General features: G+C 43.3%; 1 protein-coding gene and 1 long non-coding RNA gene across 5 annotated transcripts in view; one reads left to right on the forward strand and one right to left on the reverse strand.

The window, feature by feature from the left end:
* The window catches only part of LOC308477991, a 41,057-nt gene that overhangs the window by 7,036 nt on the left and 16,757 nt on the right, over positions 1–17,264 (reverse strand). Inside the window, exons 1-4 of one of the 3 annotated variants that reach the window (XR_013986787.1) lie at positions 15,362–15,473; positions 9,503–9,627; positions 6,609–6,770; positions 2,530–4,973 (exon numbers count right to left, since the gene is read on the reverse strand). This is a non-coding gene — a long non-coding RNA (uncharacterized lncRNA). Of the gene's footprint in view, positions 1–301; positions 433–2,529; positions 4,974–6,608; positions 6,771–9,502; positions 9,628–15,361; positions 15,474–17,264 lie in introns of those variants that run through there. The other 2 variants (XR_013986786.1, XR_013986785.1) reach the window with 2 other exon arrangements.
* On the forward strand, positions 9,029–15,745 carry LOC308477981 (vertebrate ancient opsin-like). Of its 2 annotated transcripts, none has more exons than XM_081007214.1 (5): positions 9,029–9,802; positions 12,519–12,729; positions 12,810–12,927; positions 13,721–13,960; positions 14,815–15,745. In XM_081007214.1, the coding sequence occupies exons 1-5, from the start codon at positions 9,436–9,438 to the stop codon at positions 15,043–15,045; spliced, it is 1,167 nt and encodes a 388-aa protein (XP_080863340.1). In that variant the 5' UTR covers positions 9,029–9,435; the 3' UTR covers positions 15,046–15,745. The 2 variants fall into 2 exon arrangements, with proteins under 2 accessions (XP_080863340.1, XP_080863341.1); XM_081007215.1 differs by having other exon boundaries at positions 13,721–13,771.

Genomic DNA, 17,264 nt, shown 5'->3' on the forward strand with positions numbered 1-17,264 from the left:
CTCTGGTCCTCCCAAACTTGAAAAAAAAATGTACGTAGTTGAAAAATTGGTTCATGAAAAGAGCGGATACCCTATATCGTGGTGGGGAATCTGTGGCCCTTCAGATGTTGTTGGACTGCAACTCCAATTAGCTCCATCTAATATGGTCAAAAATAATGTAGCTCAGCAACCTTTGGAGGGATGCAGATAGCACCATCCCTGGCTTAGGTGAACATGAACTGCAGGATTTGCTCAGGACAGAACTTAATTGCTCCACAAGAGGGCTCCATGGTACAATAACGTTTCCACTATAACAACTCACTTCTCAAGAGCAGCATTCAGTGCAATGGAAAGACCAATTTCCACTCATTCCTGCTATAGCATGTAGCACCTTTGCTCCTAAAATGACCTGAGCAAGGTGAGTCAGATTGCTTTCAGAAGGGATGCTAAAAACTAGGGATGGGAAAGAAATTTGATTCAGTTTGCATTTAAAGGCGATTTGAAGTTTCCAAAACAATACACAAACTGAAAAGCAACCGTCCTTCGAAAGTCACAAGTCTCCAAATTTTGCAATGTCCCCTAGAATAATCACATGGCAATCAGAAACACACATCTGTAAAAGGCAACCCTGTTTCATAACAGAAGGAAGTGCAAATATAGCCAGAGTATAGATCATTTAAATGATCACAGTGCCCTCAATATCTGTCCTATTAGGAGACAGAGCAGAGTCTGTAATAATGTTGAGCAATGCATGTTCTTGCCTGATGAACCTTCAAGCGAGAAATGATCGCTATACATCTGTGGAGAGAGCAGGAAAAGCTTCTGATGCTGTAAAGACTTCTTCTGCATTACACTGCCAAACAGTAGGAAGCGGATGCTTTATTATATACCTAGGGGAAGTGTTCAAAATTGTGCTTTTGTGATTGTTCCACCAGAGCAAGGCATTTCAGCTTGCCAGATAAAACAACATCCCATCTCCTGTGTGCTGGGGGTTTCCTCAGCCCCCAGGACCATTTGGGGGGGGGGCCCAGGGGGCATATGGGGACGGATGGGGGAAAACCTCATTGCACTAGCAGTACTCATTGCCCTGGTTCCTGCTGGTGCAACTGTCTAGTTGAATCCAGCCCTAGATTCTTAGGTCCAAGGTTATGGCCATGGACATTTGTAGAAAAGCACAGATCAATAGGAGTTACTGCAGTGTGGATATGATGATGGTGAGGTGACTAACATTTAAAAACATATACATAATACATTATACCATGGGGGAATCACATAAAACATTAATATTCATACAACGTATAAAAAACAATGTTAGGGAGCTTCCGCAGCACACTAATAATAAAACAAACTCAGCTCAGTCTATCAAAGGCATGGAGTGAAAAAAGTGAGTTTTTACCTGGTGCCAAAAGGATGTCAGCAAAAGGGCCAGGCTGACCTTGCTGGGTCTTCTTCAAAAATGATAATCTGATCAGATCAGGGAAGTGGAAAGCATCCTTTTCACATGATTAACTTGGCAACTATAATCCTATAATTAGGATTTGGAGATGTTACTAAGCACATGACTTTTTAAAAGACTTGTTATAGATGGACATCATACCACAATCAAGAAAAGATTGTATTTTTTTTTTTTAGAATGTATGATTATCTTTACATATAATAAAAGGGCAAGGTTGTCATCACACTGCAGTTTGCTTGGCTGCCAACAGGTAGAGCTATGAGTTACAACATGACAATAGACTTCTAAAAGCTGCTGGGCCATTGCAGCATTGTTGGAGGATGAGGAGAAGGAAGTGGTGGAGGGAGACAGAGATGGAGGCAGGCAGGCGGGTGAGTGGCCTAGAGGTGACCCATAGAGGAAATGTCAGGACAGGCCAGCTGCCCACCAGGTGTCTTATTCTGCTGTTGTCTGCCCTCATCACTCTCCACTGCTGAGGCTGAAATGGCATTGTTGGTGTGAGTCAGGTAGTAGGAGCTGGAGGAAGGAGTAGAAGGAGGTCTAAGGGAAGAGTAGGTAGGTTTGGCAAGGTCTAAGGGTCTATTGGGGGGGGGGCTTAGGCATAACTGGCAAGCAAAGCAAGCAGGGGTGCAGCCCTTAGTAACCCTTTCTTGCCTGGGATTAAGCTGCAATCTTACACAGGGCAGGAAAGGGCTTGCAAAGTGTTCCTTTCTCCATGCTTGGGCAGGGAGTTGGGGCACTCAAGCAAAGAAGGTTGTGCAAGTTCAGCAGCAGATGGCAACATGGACAACAGCACAGGCCATGCCGTGAAGGCCTCCAGGACTGCATGAAGCCCACTGTTGCCCAGCCTGATTTTATCTTGAGAAGCAGTTGGCTACCTATTTGGTTCCCATGGCAGCACATTGTCCAGCTGTTAACATGCCCAAGGCTCTCCCCAGGTGTGCATCAGGCAACTTTGCACAGATACAAAACCACCTAACAATGCTTGGTTTAGCATGGCTTGAACTCCACAAACTCTGCACAGAAAAAACATACATTGCAAAGTTGATTATAAATGAAATGAACTCAGCATAAATAACTAGGTTTGCATTTTTTTAAAAAAAGAAACATATTAAAAGTTAAAGCTGTTCTTGGTTTACAAAGTCTTGTGTCTGATAAAGTGGTATTAACTGTGTGTGTGGGTTTAGATAAGGAAAAAAAGAACTTTTTAAAGGACAAAATAAACAAGTTATTTCTCCGGCAGACAAACTGAGGAATGCACAAGCCTGGCAGACCAAATGAGCCATCAAAGCGAGATATCAGTGAAGGCTCCCAAATACATGAAAACAACTTCTGAGAGCCAGAGGCCTGCATTTATCAGAATGCCCATCAGAAAATGAGGAGGCAATTAACAAATGGGGACAAGGTTAGCTTTATGACACAGAGCCAAAAGTATTTGATACACTGTAAATTTGTCATCTTCCAGAAGTAATTCAATTACACCTAGTGGCATAAGACAGCCTAGTTGCTACATCACAAAATGCAGTTGTATTGCTTTGCTCGCTGAAAACATCAGTGTGCAACCAAATTGCTTTGCAGAGCAGGGGTGATTGCTAACTAATTTGTTGTTGCTGTTAGAATTAAAGTCACAGTAGTTGGTTTTTGGGGTGGGGTGGGGGCTGAATGCGATGTCATTTCTACAGTTGGGCTTTTCCCCTCACTCCACATTAATTTTCTATTCTGGTGGCTCCATACTATCAGTATTTTGTGGGAGGGATTCAAGTGCATATCAGGAAATTTAGGTGTATCGGAGTAATAGTGGATGAAAGTGCTCTGTTGACCTAGAGCAAAAAAAAATATCCATTTTTAAATAAACAAATAAACAATGGGCCTTTGTGGTTAGGAAAGTGATAGAGAAATCCACTGAAAATCATAGAGTGAGCCATCACAGTAGTACCTCGGGTTACATACGCTTCAGGTTACAGACTCTGCTAACCCAGAAATATTACCTCGGGTTAAGAACTTTGCTTCAGGATGAGAACAGAAATTGTGCTCTGGCGGCGCAGCGGCAGCAGGAGGCCCCCATTAGCTAAAGTGGTGCTTCAGGTTAAGGAGAGTTTCAGGTTAAGAACGGACCTCCAGAACGAATTAAGTACTTAACCCAAGGTACCACTGTAGTAAGAAGACATATGAACAACCTGAAAACAGATCATGACCCATGCACTAACTAAACCATAGCTCAGTGTTCTGGGCACAAGCCTGGTCTCTCCCCTCTCCAGTGTGGATGTAAGAAGAAGATTGGAAGCATTTTCTTCTGCATATAACTAAATGCAGTTTGTACTTATGGTACAGGCATGGTAGTTAGTTCTAACTATGGCTTATCTTAGGGGTCAGCAAACTTTTTCAGCAGGGGGCCGGTCCACTATCCTTCAGACCTTGTGGGGGGCCGGACTATATTTTGGAAAAAAAAATATGAACGAATTCCTATGCCCCACAAATAACCCAGAGGTGCATTTTAAATAAAAGCACACATTCTACTTGTGTAAAAACACAGATTCCTGGACCATCCGTGGGCTGGATTTAGAAGGCGATTGGGCCTGATCCGGCCCCCAGGCCTTAGTTTGCCTACTCATGGTTTATCTGAATAAGCCAACATCATAAGCCACAGTTTGAAGTTGGCTTGTTTGGAGAAGCCATATGTAAAAGTAACTGCAGTTTGTCTTAGTTTAATGTTCAGCTTATTTGAAAGAAACCATAGCTAAAGCTGACATCAGTTTGTTGTGTTCAAATGAAGCAACAAGCTGGAAGCCAGGGGTAGGACTGCTTATTTCCATCACTTCTGGTGCTCCCCCTCAGCTGCCATGAACATTCACCAGCCAGCAGAGGAACATCTTCTAGGCTGTCCCAGTGAGAGGCCCATTCAAGTTCCATCTACTTCCTCCAACATGATATTTTGTGTTAAGCAAGTTGTTTGCTGTTTACTACTTTGGGCTTCCCTCTGGTGGGAGAAACAGGATATAAGGAATAACTGAAATGATCTTCTCATGTGGTCGTATTGGAGTAGGAGTAGACAAGGGACAGACACAAGCCAAGGCTCATTCTTGCCATGTTCAACTCTGGCTGAAGTTCTGACTGCTATTAAATCAACATACAGCTGTTCTATTTTTTCCTGACATAGGCTGTACCTTTAATGGCTGCAGGACAGGCAGACATCCATGGATATTCCTAGCCATGCTAAAAAAAAGTTCTGCTCTTGAATTCCTGCCTTTTATATAGCTATAAAATGTACAGCGCGCTTCTCAGCAAAAAGTAACTGTAAAATAGACGCCTTAGTCTTGTCTAGCCTTTAGAACATATTCCCTCCCAATTTTTCCATCAATAAATTAGATGCCTTGTCTGCAAATTCATTGACATTTTGCTGGCTTCTTCTCTCTTGTAGCCTCTGCCTCTTGCATGTAGTGTAGCCTTTTCAGGCTGCATCAGGGATGTGTTTCTTCCTCCTAAAGGCAGATCTTCTTCTTCTATCTGATAATAAGTGGATCCTATTCAGAAGCTGCACCTAGGGAACAGAGAAAAGATGGCAAAAAGAAAATTGTATGAGAATGTGACAGCAAAAGGAGATTGGTTATTAGGCCCAGGTGTGCCTGTGTGTGTGTGGGAAACCAATCAACTTTGCCCACTTTTAAGGGTTTTGCTGGGACCTGAGGTCAGTTGCCAGCCAATATGGCCAGAACCAAGCAGTTTAGATTCATAATTAAGTTGAACAAAGTAGGTTATCATGAGACCTTGGCATATGCCAATAGCATTGCTGTATCATTTCAAAGCTTCACATTTGCCCAATAACTTGCACAACTGGAATGCAGCCTATTTGTGCTCCCAACACACCATCATCCTCACTGCTTCAAACTAGATCCCCCCCCCCCGAGAGTACACAAAGACACACACGCACAGCCCTGCTCCATCCCCTTTCCAGGAATGAGTTTGGTCCCATTCAAAACACCCAAGACAGATCTGCAGATATCAAAATGCCATCTCCCAGCTTAACTCCTCCCAAAGAAATATCAAACACTGGCTAGTCAGAATCCTGGCAAACAGATCTTAAACTAGGTTTCAAATGTGAAAAAGTTGGAAAACTGGACGCTTCCCTCCTTCTCTCGTAATATAACAGACAGACAGACAGACAGACAGACAGACATAGTCCTTATGTAAATTTCTCTCTCCAGATTAGGCAGAAAATTGATGAAAGCTGGATTTCCACATGAGAGGCACTGTAACAAAGATTAGCTGTTTTCCTCTTTTTGATCTAATTTCCTGACCTGATTTCTAACTTTACTGCTCTTTCATTTTTCATTTCTTTCCCCTATGTAATGAAACACCATTTCTCACACTCCTATCATCCTTTCCCATCTCATAATGGCAGCTTATGAAACTGCGAAAGCACTTTTGTTGATAGTTTAGAGGTAGTCCAATATAAAAAGGAGTCTCCCAAGTTTTAAACTATTTTTAATGTTGTATTTAAATTTTGTGGCACACCCTGGGACCTTATGGTAAAGGGCAGGTGGTAAATATTATAATAATAATAATAATAATAATAATAATAATAATAATAGAAGATTGTTTCACACATTCATCTTTATCACATCAGGACTGTGAATGGGCTGCTGCAGATCTGTCACCACAGACTGAATGGCTTCTTCCCTTCAGTGCTTTTTAGTGGGATCAGTTAACACATTTAGCAACCAGTTGGCAGAAACTGATTCACACATCCTTTTTCTTCACTCAGAAGAGGCCCAGGTAGGCCCCCTTGGGCTTTCCTGGCAGTGGCAGGTGGCTGACTCCAGGAGCCACCATTTTAACTTCCCACAATGCCATGACATAACATCACACCAGGGCATTGTGGAACATTTAAAAGCCACCACTAAGGCTGCTATTTTAATTTATCACCATGAATTAGAGCAAAGCTATATCAGGACCATTGTCAGAAGTTTAAAAGGCAACCTAAAGCAACTCAGGAGGGGGTGCCTAGGATGTAGGCGTATATTCTCATATGGCCAACTAGATGCCTATTCTATGACTGTTAAGCTTATTCAAGAGTCTTTGGGTGAGATACTTTGTTGGAAGCTTTTTGAAAGTCAAAGAAAACTGTGTCAAGCTGGATCACCTCTACTTCTCTGATAACTCTGATAGGACTTACCTTTGCAGAACCATGCTGGTTCTGTTTTGGCAAGGCTTGCAGTTGTCAATGTTCTCTTGCTTTGATATTGCTACACTCCTACAGCTGTAACATGGGAGCTCATTTGTCTGTTGGGGTGGGGACAGGCTGAGCTGAACCACAAAACTGACTATCACCTGTTGGCTGAAGAAATCATAAAATGAAGGGTAGCAGAGCTGCAGTGGCATTGCTGTCAAAGGTCTACTCACCCAACCCTCCTGCATTGTTTGAACAACAACAAAAACCAATGAGGAAACTCACTGACAATGTGAGCAAATGCTTTCCTCAGGTTTCACCTCCACCCAAGTCCTAGAGTCTTAGGTTCTCTGCATAGTGAAGGCTTTCATAATGTAACACTGATTGGCACATGAGGTTTTTCAGGATCTGTGGCCACACTTCATAGCCACTTCTGTGAATGAATTTGCACCCCATCTCATTAGAGGCCATCACCTTGTGAGACCAATAGACTCTCATCTATTCAATTTTAGCTCCATGGAGTAAATCCAAGAATAACAGCAACTCATATCTTGCTGATTTAATATCCTGTTTCCTCTAGCACCTCTCTCCAGGGACTAGTAAATTCAGTTCATGTTTTCAAACTGCCACATACAATTCTGACACTGGATATCATTTAGCACAGTTCTCTCCAGTTGCTTTTTGTTCTGCAGCTGTGTTAAGTCTGCTGCCCTTTAGCCTTAAGCTCAGGCTCAATGGATTTGTTGACTACAGACAGATCCCCACACCATACATTTAAAGGCACATCTAATGCACATTTAAAGCACATGACTTCCCCAGCAGAACCCCGGAAGTGTAATTTCCCCCTCACAGAGCTATAATTCTGAACATAGAATCATGCAATTGTAGAACTGGAAGGGACCATGAGGGTCATCTAGTCCAACCCCCTGCAATGCAGGAATATTTTCCCCAATGTACCCATGGCTCTGAGATTAAGACCTTAACATGTTACAGTTCCCAGGGTTGTTTGGGGGATACCACGTGCTTTAAATGTTTGTGTTGGAACTGCCCTAAATTTACAAAATATTTGCAGAGAAACACTGTTGATTGCAGAAAAGGTTAACCTTTCAAAGAACCTGCAGACCAAACACTGAAAAGTGTTCTCTTTATGGCATGAAAACTACACCAGGATCGCAACCAGGCAACAAGATATAAACTGTTTGGGCCAAAATGAACATACAGGATCTGAACTATTCTGGAATTTGCTGGGATCTATAAATTGTGACCATATTGTTTGAAATGGCTGGGGAAAGAGGCATGTTGTTTCAGAGGTAGATTCTTCTGCTATCTGTCCAAAGAGCAATATTGTACCTAGCTTTCAGAAACTGTGTTCAGTGAGGTTGTTTTAAAGTGCTAGGACAACTGCACTTGAATAAAATTGATCTATCCACTGACTAATTAAAAGTGGCCAAGAGGGGGCCTGGCATATGGCTTCAGGGAGGCTAGTTTAAAGTCTAGACAGAGAAGGCCCCAGCTGAAGATGGATTGGGATACAAAAGGCCTCTGGTGCAAAATTTAGATGGTGGGTGGTCCTCAGTGCTGCCTCTCTCTGCCTCTTCTGGGCTGTGCTGTCTCCAGTCAAGCTCCACTACAAGCAGGCAACTTTACCATCTACATTGCTTGCAATCCAATCATTTCAAATGCAGCAGTTACTCATCTCTAAAAGGAGTCTGGTTACACCTCTGTGTAGGACAGTGCTCTGAGCTTTCAGTTCCCATCAGTTTTGACTATAGGGATCACCAGCCTTTTGGAGCCAATTTGCTAACCAGAGAAGCTTGCAGACACTACATACAATGCAGCAATCATATGGCTGTTGATATCAGGCAGGAGCCTTCACCCTACTGAGATTCGAGCAATGCAGGGGGTGGACCAGGTGACCCTCAGTTCCCTTCCAACCTTACAATGCTTTGATGCCATGAGTCTATAAAAAAGGGGTGAGGGTGTTATGATCATGGAAAGGTGTGAGGAGCATATTTGTTCCCTCTAGAAATCAGAAATCATTTTATTAAAAGATATTGTTTGAATGCACTACTGGAAGAAAAGGCAACAGACATCACAAAAAGTAATGTCACTGCCACCTCTATGCAATGATATACTTTAAAAATCAAATTTTGCCAGTAATTGCCACAATTTAGTTGTAGGCATTCAGTGTCGCTGCATTAATGGTGCCAAAGAGGTTCGTTGTGCCTCATTATCTACCTGCCCAGGTATCAATCCAATTGCCTTTGTGATGCTGTCTGGTCATCCTCTTTTCCAGCAGATCTGGCAGAAAGAAACCTCCACTCTGTTCCAATTACAGCTGTGAGAGAACACGAGGAAGGCGTTTTTTCCCCCTTCCTGGCTAATGAAGAGAAGGCTCCTTCTCTCTAATTCTCGAGAGCAGGCAAGGCATGCCTGCCTGAGCCTCCTCATCTCTCCCCTGCTAGAGCAGCTGCAGCCAGGGCCATCCCTGCACTGCTGTTGGCTGCCTCACTGAAGAATCACAAGAAGGAAGCCCTTTGCTCCTTTAATCTTGCTGGCAGGGAGACGGTGGCAGCTGCAAAGAGAAAAAAAGGAGGAGACCAGATGGCTTGCCAGAGACTCCTTTGCTTGGGCATGATCCCACCACAAGCACCAAACTCCTTTCCATTCAGAACTTTAGTTTGCAAGACTGCAAGAGTGTTGTTCCTTTGTTTTTAAAGAAACCAAACCTTCTACTATAAAGAAGAAATTTCATTTTAGGAAGATGACTGTGATTGATTAGTTGTGCTGATATTCCCTGGCACGCTTTGTTCTTCTATGTTGAAAGACAAAAATGGATGGTCTGATGGGAGAACCTGAAAATGGATCCTTGCTGCTAGATCCCCCAGCAAGTTCCTCACCTTTGGATCCGTTCTTGCAACCCCTGGACTTCATCGAACCCTGGAACTTCCACCTTCTCTCTGCTCTGATGTTCTTGGTGACTTCCCTGTCCCTCTTCGAGAATTTTACCGTCATCCTGGTGACTCTGAAATTCAAGCAGTTGAGGCAACCTCTAAACTATGTCATCGTGAACCTCTCCGTGGCCGATTTCCTGGTCTCCTTGATTGGGGGCACAATCAGCTTTTTGACTAATCTGAAGGGTTATTTTTTCATGGGCCACTGGGCATGTGTGCTGGAAGGATTTGCGGTCACGTTCTTTGGTAAGTGAAAAGGTTACTGATCTTCCCAGCCCTCAATGTAAGTTACACTTGCAGATGCATTTAAATAACAGTGCAATCCTATGCATGCTTATTCCAAAGTCAATCCCACTGAGTCTTATTTCCCCAAGGAAGTATGCATAAGTCTGCACTGTTACAGCCTGCAGGCAAAAGGGACCGGCTCACAGACATGCTGTACCTTGGGACGATTGCTGAGTTCTTTTGCGCTTGCTGTTACTGAGCTTTTCATTCTGAAGATAACACAGCAAGGTTTGCTAGCAGCTATCCATTTATGAGATTTAGCAAAAGCGCCTTTGTGACTGCTAATAGGGATTTATCTCTTTGCACATATACTGGAAGAAATCCTGTGTGCTACAGGACCCAAACTCCAGGGTGAGGGGGGAGGTATGAGACATGCTTTCTTGGGGGACCTTTTATAATTTGAAGTGATAATGTTGAAGCGTGTCTCCCTGAAAAATAACGGTATTGTAACTCAGGGCTATTAACCAATTAAAGTGCTCTTCGTTGATTAAGTGTGGTGCTTCATCTGGTTAATTGGTCAATTACTCTGCATCTCAGGTTACCCAAAGAGGGCTCCTTCTGCTAGCCAATGAATCCTCACAATCTTCTTATTTTCTGAACACACTTGCACCTAGCTTGTCAAATAGCATTCCTAGGTGAAATCTAGCAGTTAATTGGTTCTATCTTTGTGCCATCCACATGGCTACTTCAGGGCAATTATGCTGGATTACAAACATAGCAAGCTGCCTGTTAAGTGAGTCAGACCACTGGTCCAGTACTGCCTATGTTCCCATTGGGATTAAATTTGGGACTGTCCCATTTTACATAGATATATGTATTTCCAGTTTCTTCTCATGGTAATGCCATGAAGTTGAAGACTAGCAACTTAAGGCCACCGAGGGAATTTCAGAGTTGTGTGGGGGCCTTGAACCCAGGCTTCCCTAGCCCAAATCTAATATACTACCCACTTTACAACAGCACACTGGGTCTTGGTGATGATTGTTCCATATGGACCTATGCTTCAAATTGCCTTTGCAAAGGGTCGTCCGACGAGCTATTTCCATCTGCAGGTCAAGAGCAATAATGCTTACCTAGGACAATCATCACATCCTTTTTCAAGCACCCTCAGGGGAATGGCAATGGGAGGTCTGTTCCCCCCTGAATCTTCTAGCAATAACAACACTGACTGCTGGCAAAGAGTGAAGTCTTCCACAGTGCAGTGGTCCTAACAGAAAGCAAGGAGGTAAACAGCCAATGTGAATATAGCATCTATATTCTGTAATGCACATTTTAAGAGCCGGTAGAAGGGGTTAAGAGAAGTTTGGCTTGCGACAGGCTGGGCTAGCCAATGCCGTAGGCTATAATTCCTGCAGGATGTGTGACTTATAGGGAGAAGATACTGGACTGGGGTAAAGTTATTCTTCAATCACTTCTCTGTTTTGCTCAGCAGGAACATCTGCCATCCTCTACTGTCACTGGAGCATTTCAGTGGCATATTACTGTACCTCCCAAACCACAACCTACCCCCTCTCCTACCATTCCTAAAATGATTCCTTGTAAATGCTGAGCAGCTTGTACATGCTGAAAGGAAGTTCTGCTAACTGGGTGCATGAGCAACATGTGGTTGGCAGTGCTTCTCGCAACCTAAGGTTAATCAATGCACAACACACAGAGTTTCTGTATCTAACAGTTATTGGCTGATTGCATTTATATCCCACTTCTCCCCCAAGGAGTGTGAGGTGGCGTCCATGGATCTCCTCTCCTCCTCATTTAATCCCTACAATGGCCCTGTGAGGTAGGTTCATCTGGGAGGCAGGGACTGGCCTGAGGTCACACAGTGAGCTTCGTGGCCAAGTGGGGAGCTGAACCCTGGTCTCCCAGGTCCTAGCCCGACCCTCTAACTACATCACTGCAATGACTCATTTTGTACATGTGCCCAGTGTAGGTTTCCCAATGGATGTTACAGACCAGTGCAAGCAGCCCAGCCCATTTCTGCTTTCCCTGTAACATCCAACAACCTCTCCCCTCACATATATCATCATCATGCAACTGAACTTAAGTTCCTTCATGTCTCCTTTATTTCAGCAGCATCATAAAACACAGACAACTCCCCCCTTTAGAATTAATGGCATTTTAAATGGGCTGAACTGTGCCAAATTGCTTCTAATCCTGGAAAGTTCCATGAATGCAGAATTCTAAGCATCCCATTTCTGTGAGCGCTCTGCCTCCAATTCAGATCAGATGCATTGCCTTTGTTTTTATAGCCCCAGAAGAAGTCATTCTAAACAATATTTGGCCGCTCCCTGGACAGAAGAAAGCAGGCAGGTGGAGAGTAGCTGATGGCAGACTGAGGTGGTGGGAGCAGTGCCTCATTTGTCCTAAGGGACCAACCTGCAGATGGTCCCTTGTCTCTCTAGAGAGAGAAAGCCCCTAGAGAACTGCTTCCTGGTCTGACTTGGTACAAGGCAGCTTCACATGTCCATTTGATTGGGGATTTGAGCTCAGATCTCCCTGGTCAAAGTCCAGCACTCCACCCAGTGGGAAATCTGTAGCTTTCTAAATGTTGTTGGACTCCCAACTCTCACCAGTATGGCCAGTGGTCAAGGATGCTGGGGGTTGGAGAGCCACAGGTTCCCCATCCTTGCAATATGTTACACCAACTTCTTCTTCCCCCTAATTTAGCTCATTCTCGTTGCAGGAATAGTCGCCCTCTGGTCCCTTGCTCTGCTTGCGTTTGAGCGCTACATTGTGATTTGCCGTCCCATGGGAAACATGCGCCTCAGGGGGAAGCATGCAGCTCTGGGAGTAGCCTTTGTGTGGGTTTTCTCCTTCATCTGGACCATCCCTCCTACAATGGGCTGGAGCAGCTACACTACCAGCAAGATTGGAACTACATGTGAACCCAACTGGTAAGGCAACTTGGGGATGCGGCATTTGTTTGATCAGCCCTAATCTGGCAGAACCTAAAAACCTCGTGTGGTTTTTATAGGTATTCTGGAGACTATAACAACCGTACTTTCATCATTACATTCTTCACCACCTGTTTTATCCTGCCCTTATTGGTGATTTTGATATCCTATGGAAAACTGATGCGGAAACTTAGAAAGGTAGGTGAGAACATTTGCAAGAGATACGAATCCCTCTGAAGGAGTGCTTTGGCACCGGTGGGCTTTTGTGTCAAAGGATTAGATTTTGTATGGATCAAATTTCCACACTTTGGGATCTTAATTAGTCATGTATATTGTGCACATCTTAGGCTGTGATTTGATTAGTGCAGATTCCTAGGCCAGGAGCAGGTTGAATATGTCTAGATGCTCAGCGGAGCAGCAGAAATCTGAACGACGTCACCTGTGTGGCTGACCCACATTGTGCTGTTCAGGAGGATGTTTATGAGTAGTGCAGATCTGGTGATGGCATTTCCATCGTGCCAAGAGTGGTGGTACTGCAATATCTCATGTCATGCCACTCCCTTTTGCAAACAGTGAACTTCGTTTCAGCTTGATCATCTTAACAACAGCGTCTACACAGTTGCAAGTGTAGACGTATTAGGAGAGTCACACATGTTCAGAGTCCTGAAAACTGCAGGGGAATTAAATATATGACTCTCTATGACCCACATGTATGGGGTGAATAACAAAAGAATTGGCTAGGTGCCTCTCTAGGTTCAAAACACAGAGTTTACCACACTCTCCAGCAGCAAGGAGAGCACAGGCAGAATACTCTTGGGCTTCAAACACGTGCTCTAAACTTGGAGTTTGCTTACATATGTCCTCCCTGAAAACAAATAAACTGGGTCTAAAAAATCCTACTGGTATCCCTGCTTGCAGATGTCATCTAGGTAGAAAGCCCTTACTTTGCTCATGCTTTTGATGAGATCTCCCCCCACTCTCTCTTTTCAAGGTTTCAGATACTCAAGGCAGACTGGGCTCTACAAGGAAACCTGAAAGACAGGTGACCAAAATGGTTGTCATTATGATCCTTGCATTTTTAATCTGCTGGTCTCCTTACGCAGCCTTTTCAATCTTGGTCACCACCTATCCTTCCATCAAACTGGACCCTCGCCTCTCTGCCATTCCAGCGTTCTTTTCAAAAACGGCCACGGTGTATAATCCAGTTATCTATGCCTTTATGAACAGTCAGGTACTGCACACCTCCTCTTTGGGTATTTAAACCAAATTGTTTCTGAGTCCATGGGGAACATTTCTGGTTTGTTTTTTCCATTCCTGTTTTAACAAATTGTTTCTGTCCACTTACGTGTTAAATTATTGCTTCACTCCCATGATTTATGACATCTTTTATTCAGCTTGTTATATGCGCTATTGATTCTGGCTTGCATTCCAGAATATATTTACTTCAGAGTAACTCTATTAAAATCAGTTGCAGGGTTTTAGAAAGCATGGGATGAGGACTGTCCACAATATTGGCCACCATTCCCCCTTCTGGGAGAATCCTCTGATTTAGGAGATGATGGGGCTTGGCCAATTATGTTGTTTTAGTGCATGGGTAAGCAAACTAAGGCCCGGGGGCTGGATCCGGCCTAATTGCCTTCTAAATCCGGCCCACGGATGGTCCAGGAATCAGTGTGCTTTTACATGAGTAGAATGTGTCCTTTTATTTAAAATGCATCTCTGGGTTATTTGTGGGGCCTGCCTGGTGTTTTTACATGAGTAGAATGTGTGCTTTTATTTAAAATGCATCTCTGGGTTATTTGTGGGGCATAGGAATTCGTTCATCCCCCCCCCCATATAGTCCAGCCCCCTACAAGGTCTGAGGGACAGTGGACTGGCCCCCTGCTGAAAAAGTTTGCTGACGCCTGTTTTAGTGGTTCATTTTAGGCATGTGTACCCTTCACTTTGAACATGCAACATAGAAACAAAGAACTGTAGAATTGGAAGGGACCCAAAGGTCCATCTAGCCCAGCCCCCTGCAATGGCTTTCCAGGACACCTCACATAATTTCAGCACAACAATAATTATTTGTGATTTCATTCCTAGTTCCGGAAGTGTCTCATCCAACTGTTTCGATGCAGTGGCCAAGATATTGCCGACTCCAACGTGAACCCGATTTCAGAAATGGCAGTGCTCACACACAGCAAAAATGGCAGAGAGATGTCCACAGCGGCACCGCCTCTTACTGTCTTCAGCCGGAGAAGTGAAGATGAGCAAAGCAGCTGCCATTCTTTCGCCCAGCTGACTATCGCAGAAAATCAAGTTTGTCCAGTGTGAATGCAACTCTTCAAGATGATGAGCCAGGACTACTAACTGGGGATGGGGAACTTGTGGCTCTGTAGATTATGTTGGATTATGATTCCCCCTCCCCAATCCTTGACTACTGGCCACACTGACTTAGGCTGATGAGAGATGAAATCCAACAACATCTGGAGGGCCACTGGTTCCCTGTCCCTATTGTAAACCATTCCATTGTTAGCATTCATTTGATCAAAATAGCAGCCAACAAGAATGTCAAAGCCAATTGCTCAGCATGTTCTATTAGCTGGTAGCGTTATGAATCCATTTAGGCTACAATAATATGCACACTTACCTGGGACTAACTTGTAAGTAGGTAAACATAAGACTGTTAGTGCTTTTTCCTCAAGCTGTTAGTGCTTTTTCCTCAAACGATTCTAATGCGCATGCTTTAGCATTAATGTAACATTTGAAAGATACCATCTGTGTTATGGACCTTAAGAAAATAACAAAGAATTGTTCATGGAGACAGTTTACTACTCCAGAGTCTTAACATCACTCTTTATATTTTCTTTTTCTTGTTCCACTGAAATTGTTTGAAATTGTTGGATTGGAATTTTGTTTTCCTTCTTTATCTACAAATGAGGTGGATTGATATTTTCAGAGGAGAGGAGAGTCTGAGGTGTAACTGTTTAAGAAATTCTGTATGTAACATAAACATGCCTTATTTATTTTTGCATATACTGTGTTTTCTTATTCTGCGTATCTTCCAAGGAGCTCAGCGAATGCTCCCAATTTATCCCAAGAACCCTGTGAGCTAGGTTAGGCTCAGGGATAAGTGACCTGACCCAAGGTGAGTTTCATGGCTGAGTCAGGATCTAAATCAAGTAAATCAATAAAAACACTTAACTGAGGTTCTGCCTCCCTAACATAAAGCCTACCCCTCTCTGTTCATTGTTTCCCCACTGCTATCAGAATGGAGATTGACCCACCATCCCAGGGCTAGGAGCCTTTGTGGGGGGTGGGGAGTCCCCACTAGTGCAACCTACAAAGTCATCAGCAATCCTTCAAAAACTGGTGAGGCGATTCAACACTCAGGAAGGAGATGAAGGCATTGGGAGAACTAAGTTTTGTTAACTCAGTTGTTTCCCCAGGCCACCTCCAGTCTCCCAATCTGTCTGCTTTAGGAAAACAACTAATGGGATTTCCTTCTTGCAATTACATGGACCTAGAGTGAGTCAAATGGTGTAGTAATTATATGTTTTTACTTAATCAAAACAGGGGCAATTTTGTTTTTGAAAAGTTATTTGGAGCCTGTTTCCATCTTTCTCCATCTCTCTACCTTTCATCCCCCCAAATCCATGATTTCATCAAGTTAGGTAGCTCGGAAAGCTACATCATTGCTCAGCAGGTTTCTGCCAGTAATGTCTGAGCCAGAAACGACAACTGGTTACAAATGATTCTGTCATCCATGCTGTGGCATCATGAGAGAACAGTGTCATACAGTGTGTTTGTGTTTGTGTACACACACACACACACACACAAAGCCCTCCCCAATGCCATAAACAATTTCCCAATCTTTGACCATATGTAATTTTGAAATCATTTGAAAGCCTGGAATTCTTTTCCAAACAATTCAGTCTTTAAACCGAACAGTGTTCAAGATCACCCTCAAACACAAGCTGATTAAGAATAATTTCATCAGCGATTTGAGCCACACACAACAACTCAGTTATGTCCTGTTATTTCCTCCCCATTGAAAGGTGTGCCTGCTTTGCTCTTTTTCTTTAGTTCAGGATATATGGATCATGCAGAGGACATGAAGGCCACATAATTTACAAAGTCTGGCAAGAATGTTAATTGCATCAACGGATAATTGAGCAAAGTGGTATATCACAGATGATGCTCACCATTTCCTGTTAATAAATGGCGTTTTCCAGGATAGCAGAACCAAACTTGCTTTGAAGAACCCTGAATTGCCTTAAATTCAAAGAATCATAGAATTATATATACATATATTAGGTGTAATTTGAGACAAACTCTCATCTCCTCATCAATGCAAAGAAGCCTTTATCTTTTCTGATCATTCGTATTTGTCAGAGTTGAAAATCCCCATTCACAATGTTAACAGAACTGTAGAAGAATAGCCAGTGCTATTGAAGAGAGGTGTGGATACTGTTTCTGGTTTCTTAATTTTCATACTGTACTGTATTACACTACACTGATATGTCTAAATGTTTCTTTGATTGCCCTTGAAT

Source organism: Podarcis pityusensis (genome assembly GCF_964106645.2).
Source record: "Podarcis pityusensis genome assembly, chromosome: 5".
NCBI classification, from domain to species: Eukaryota; Metazoa; Chordata; class Lepidosauria; order Squamata; family Lacertidae; genus Podarcis; species Podarcis pityusensis.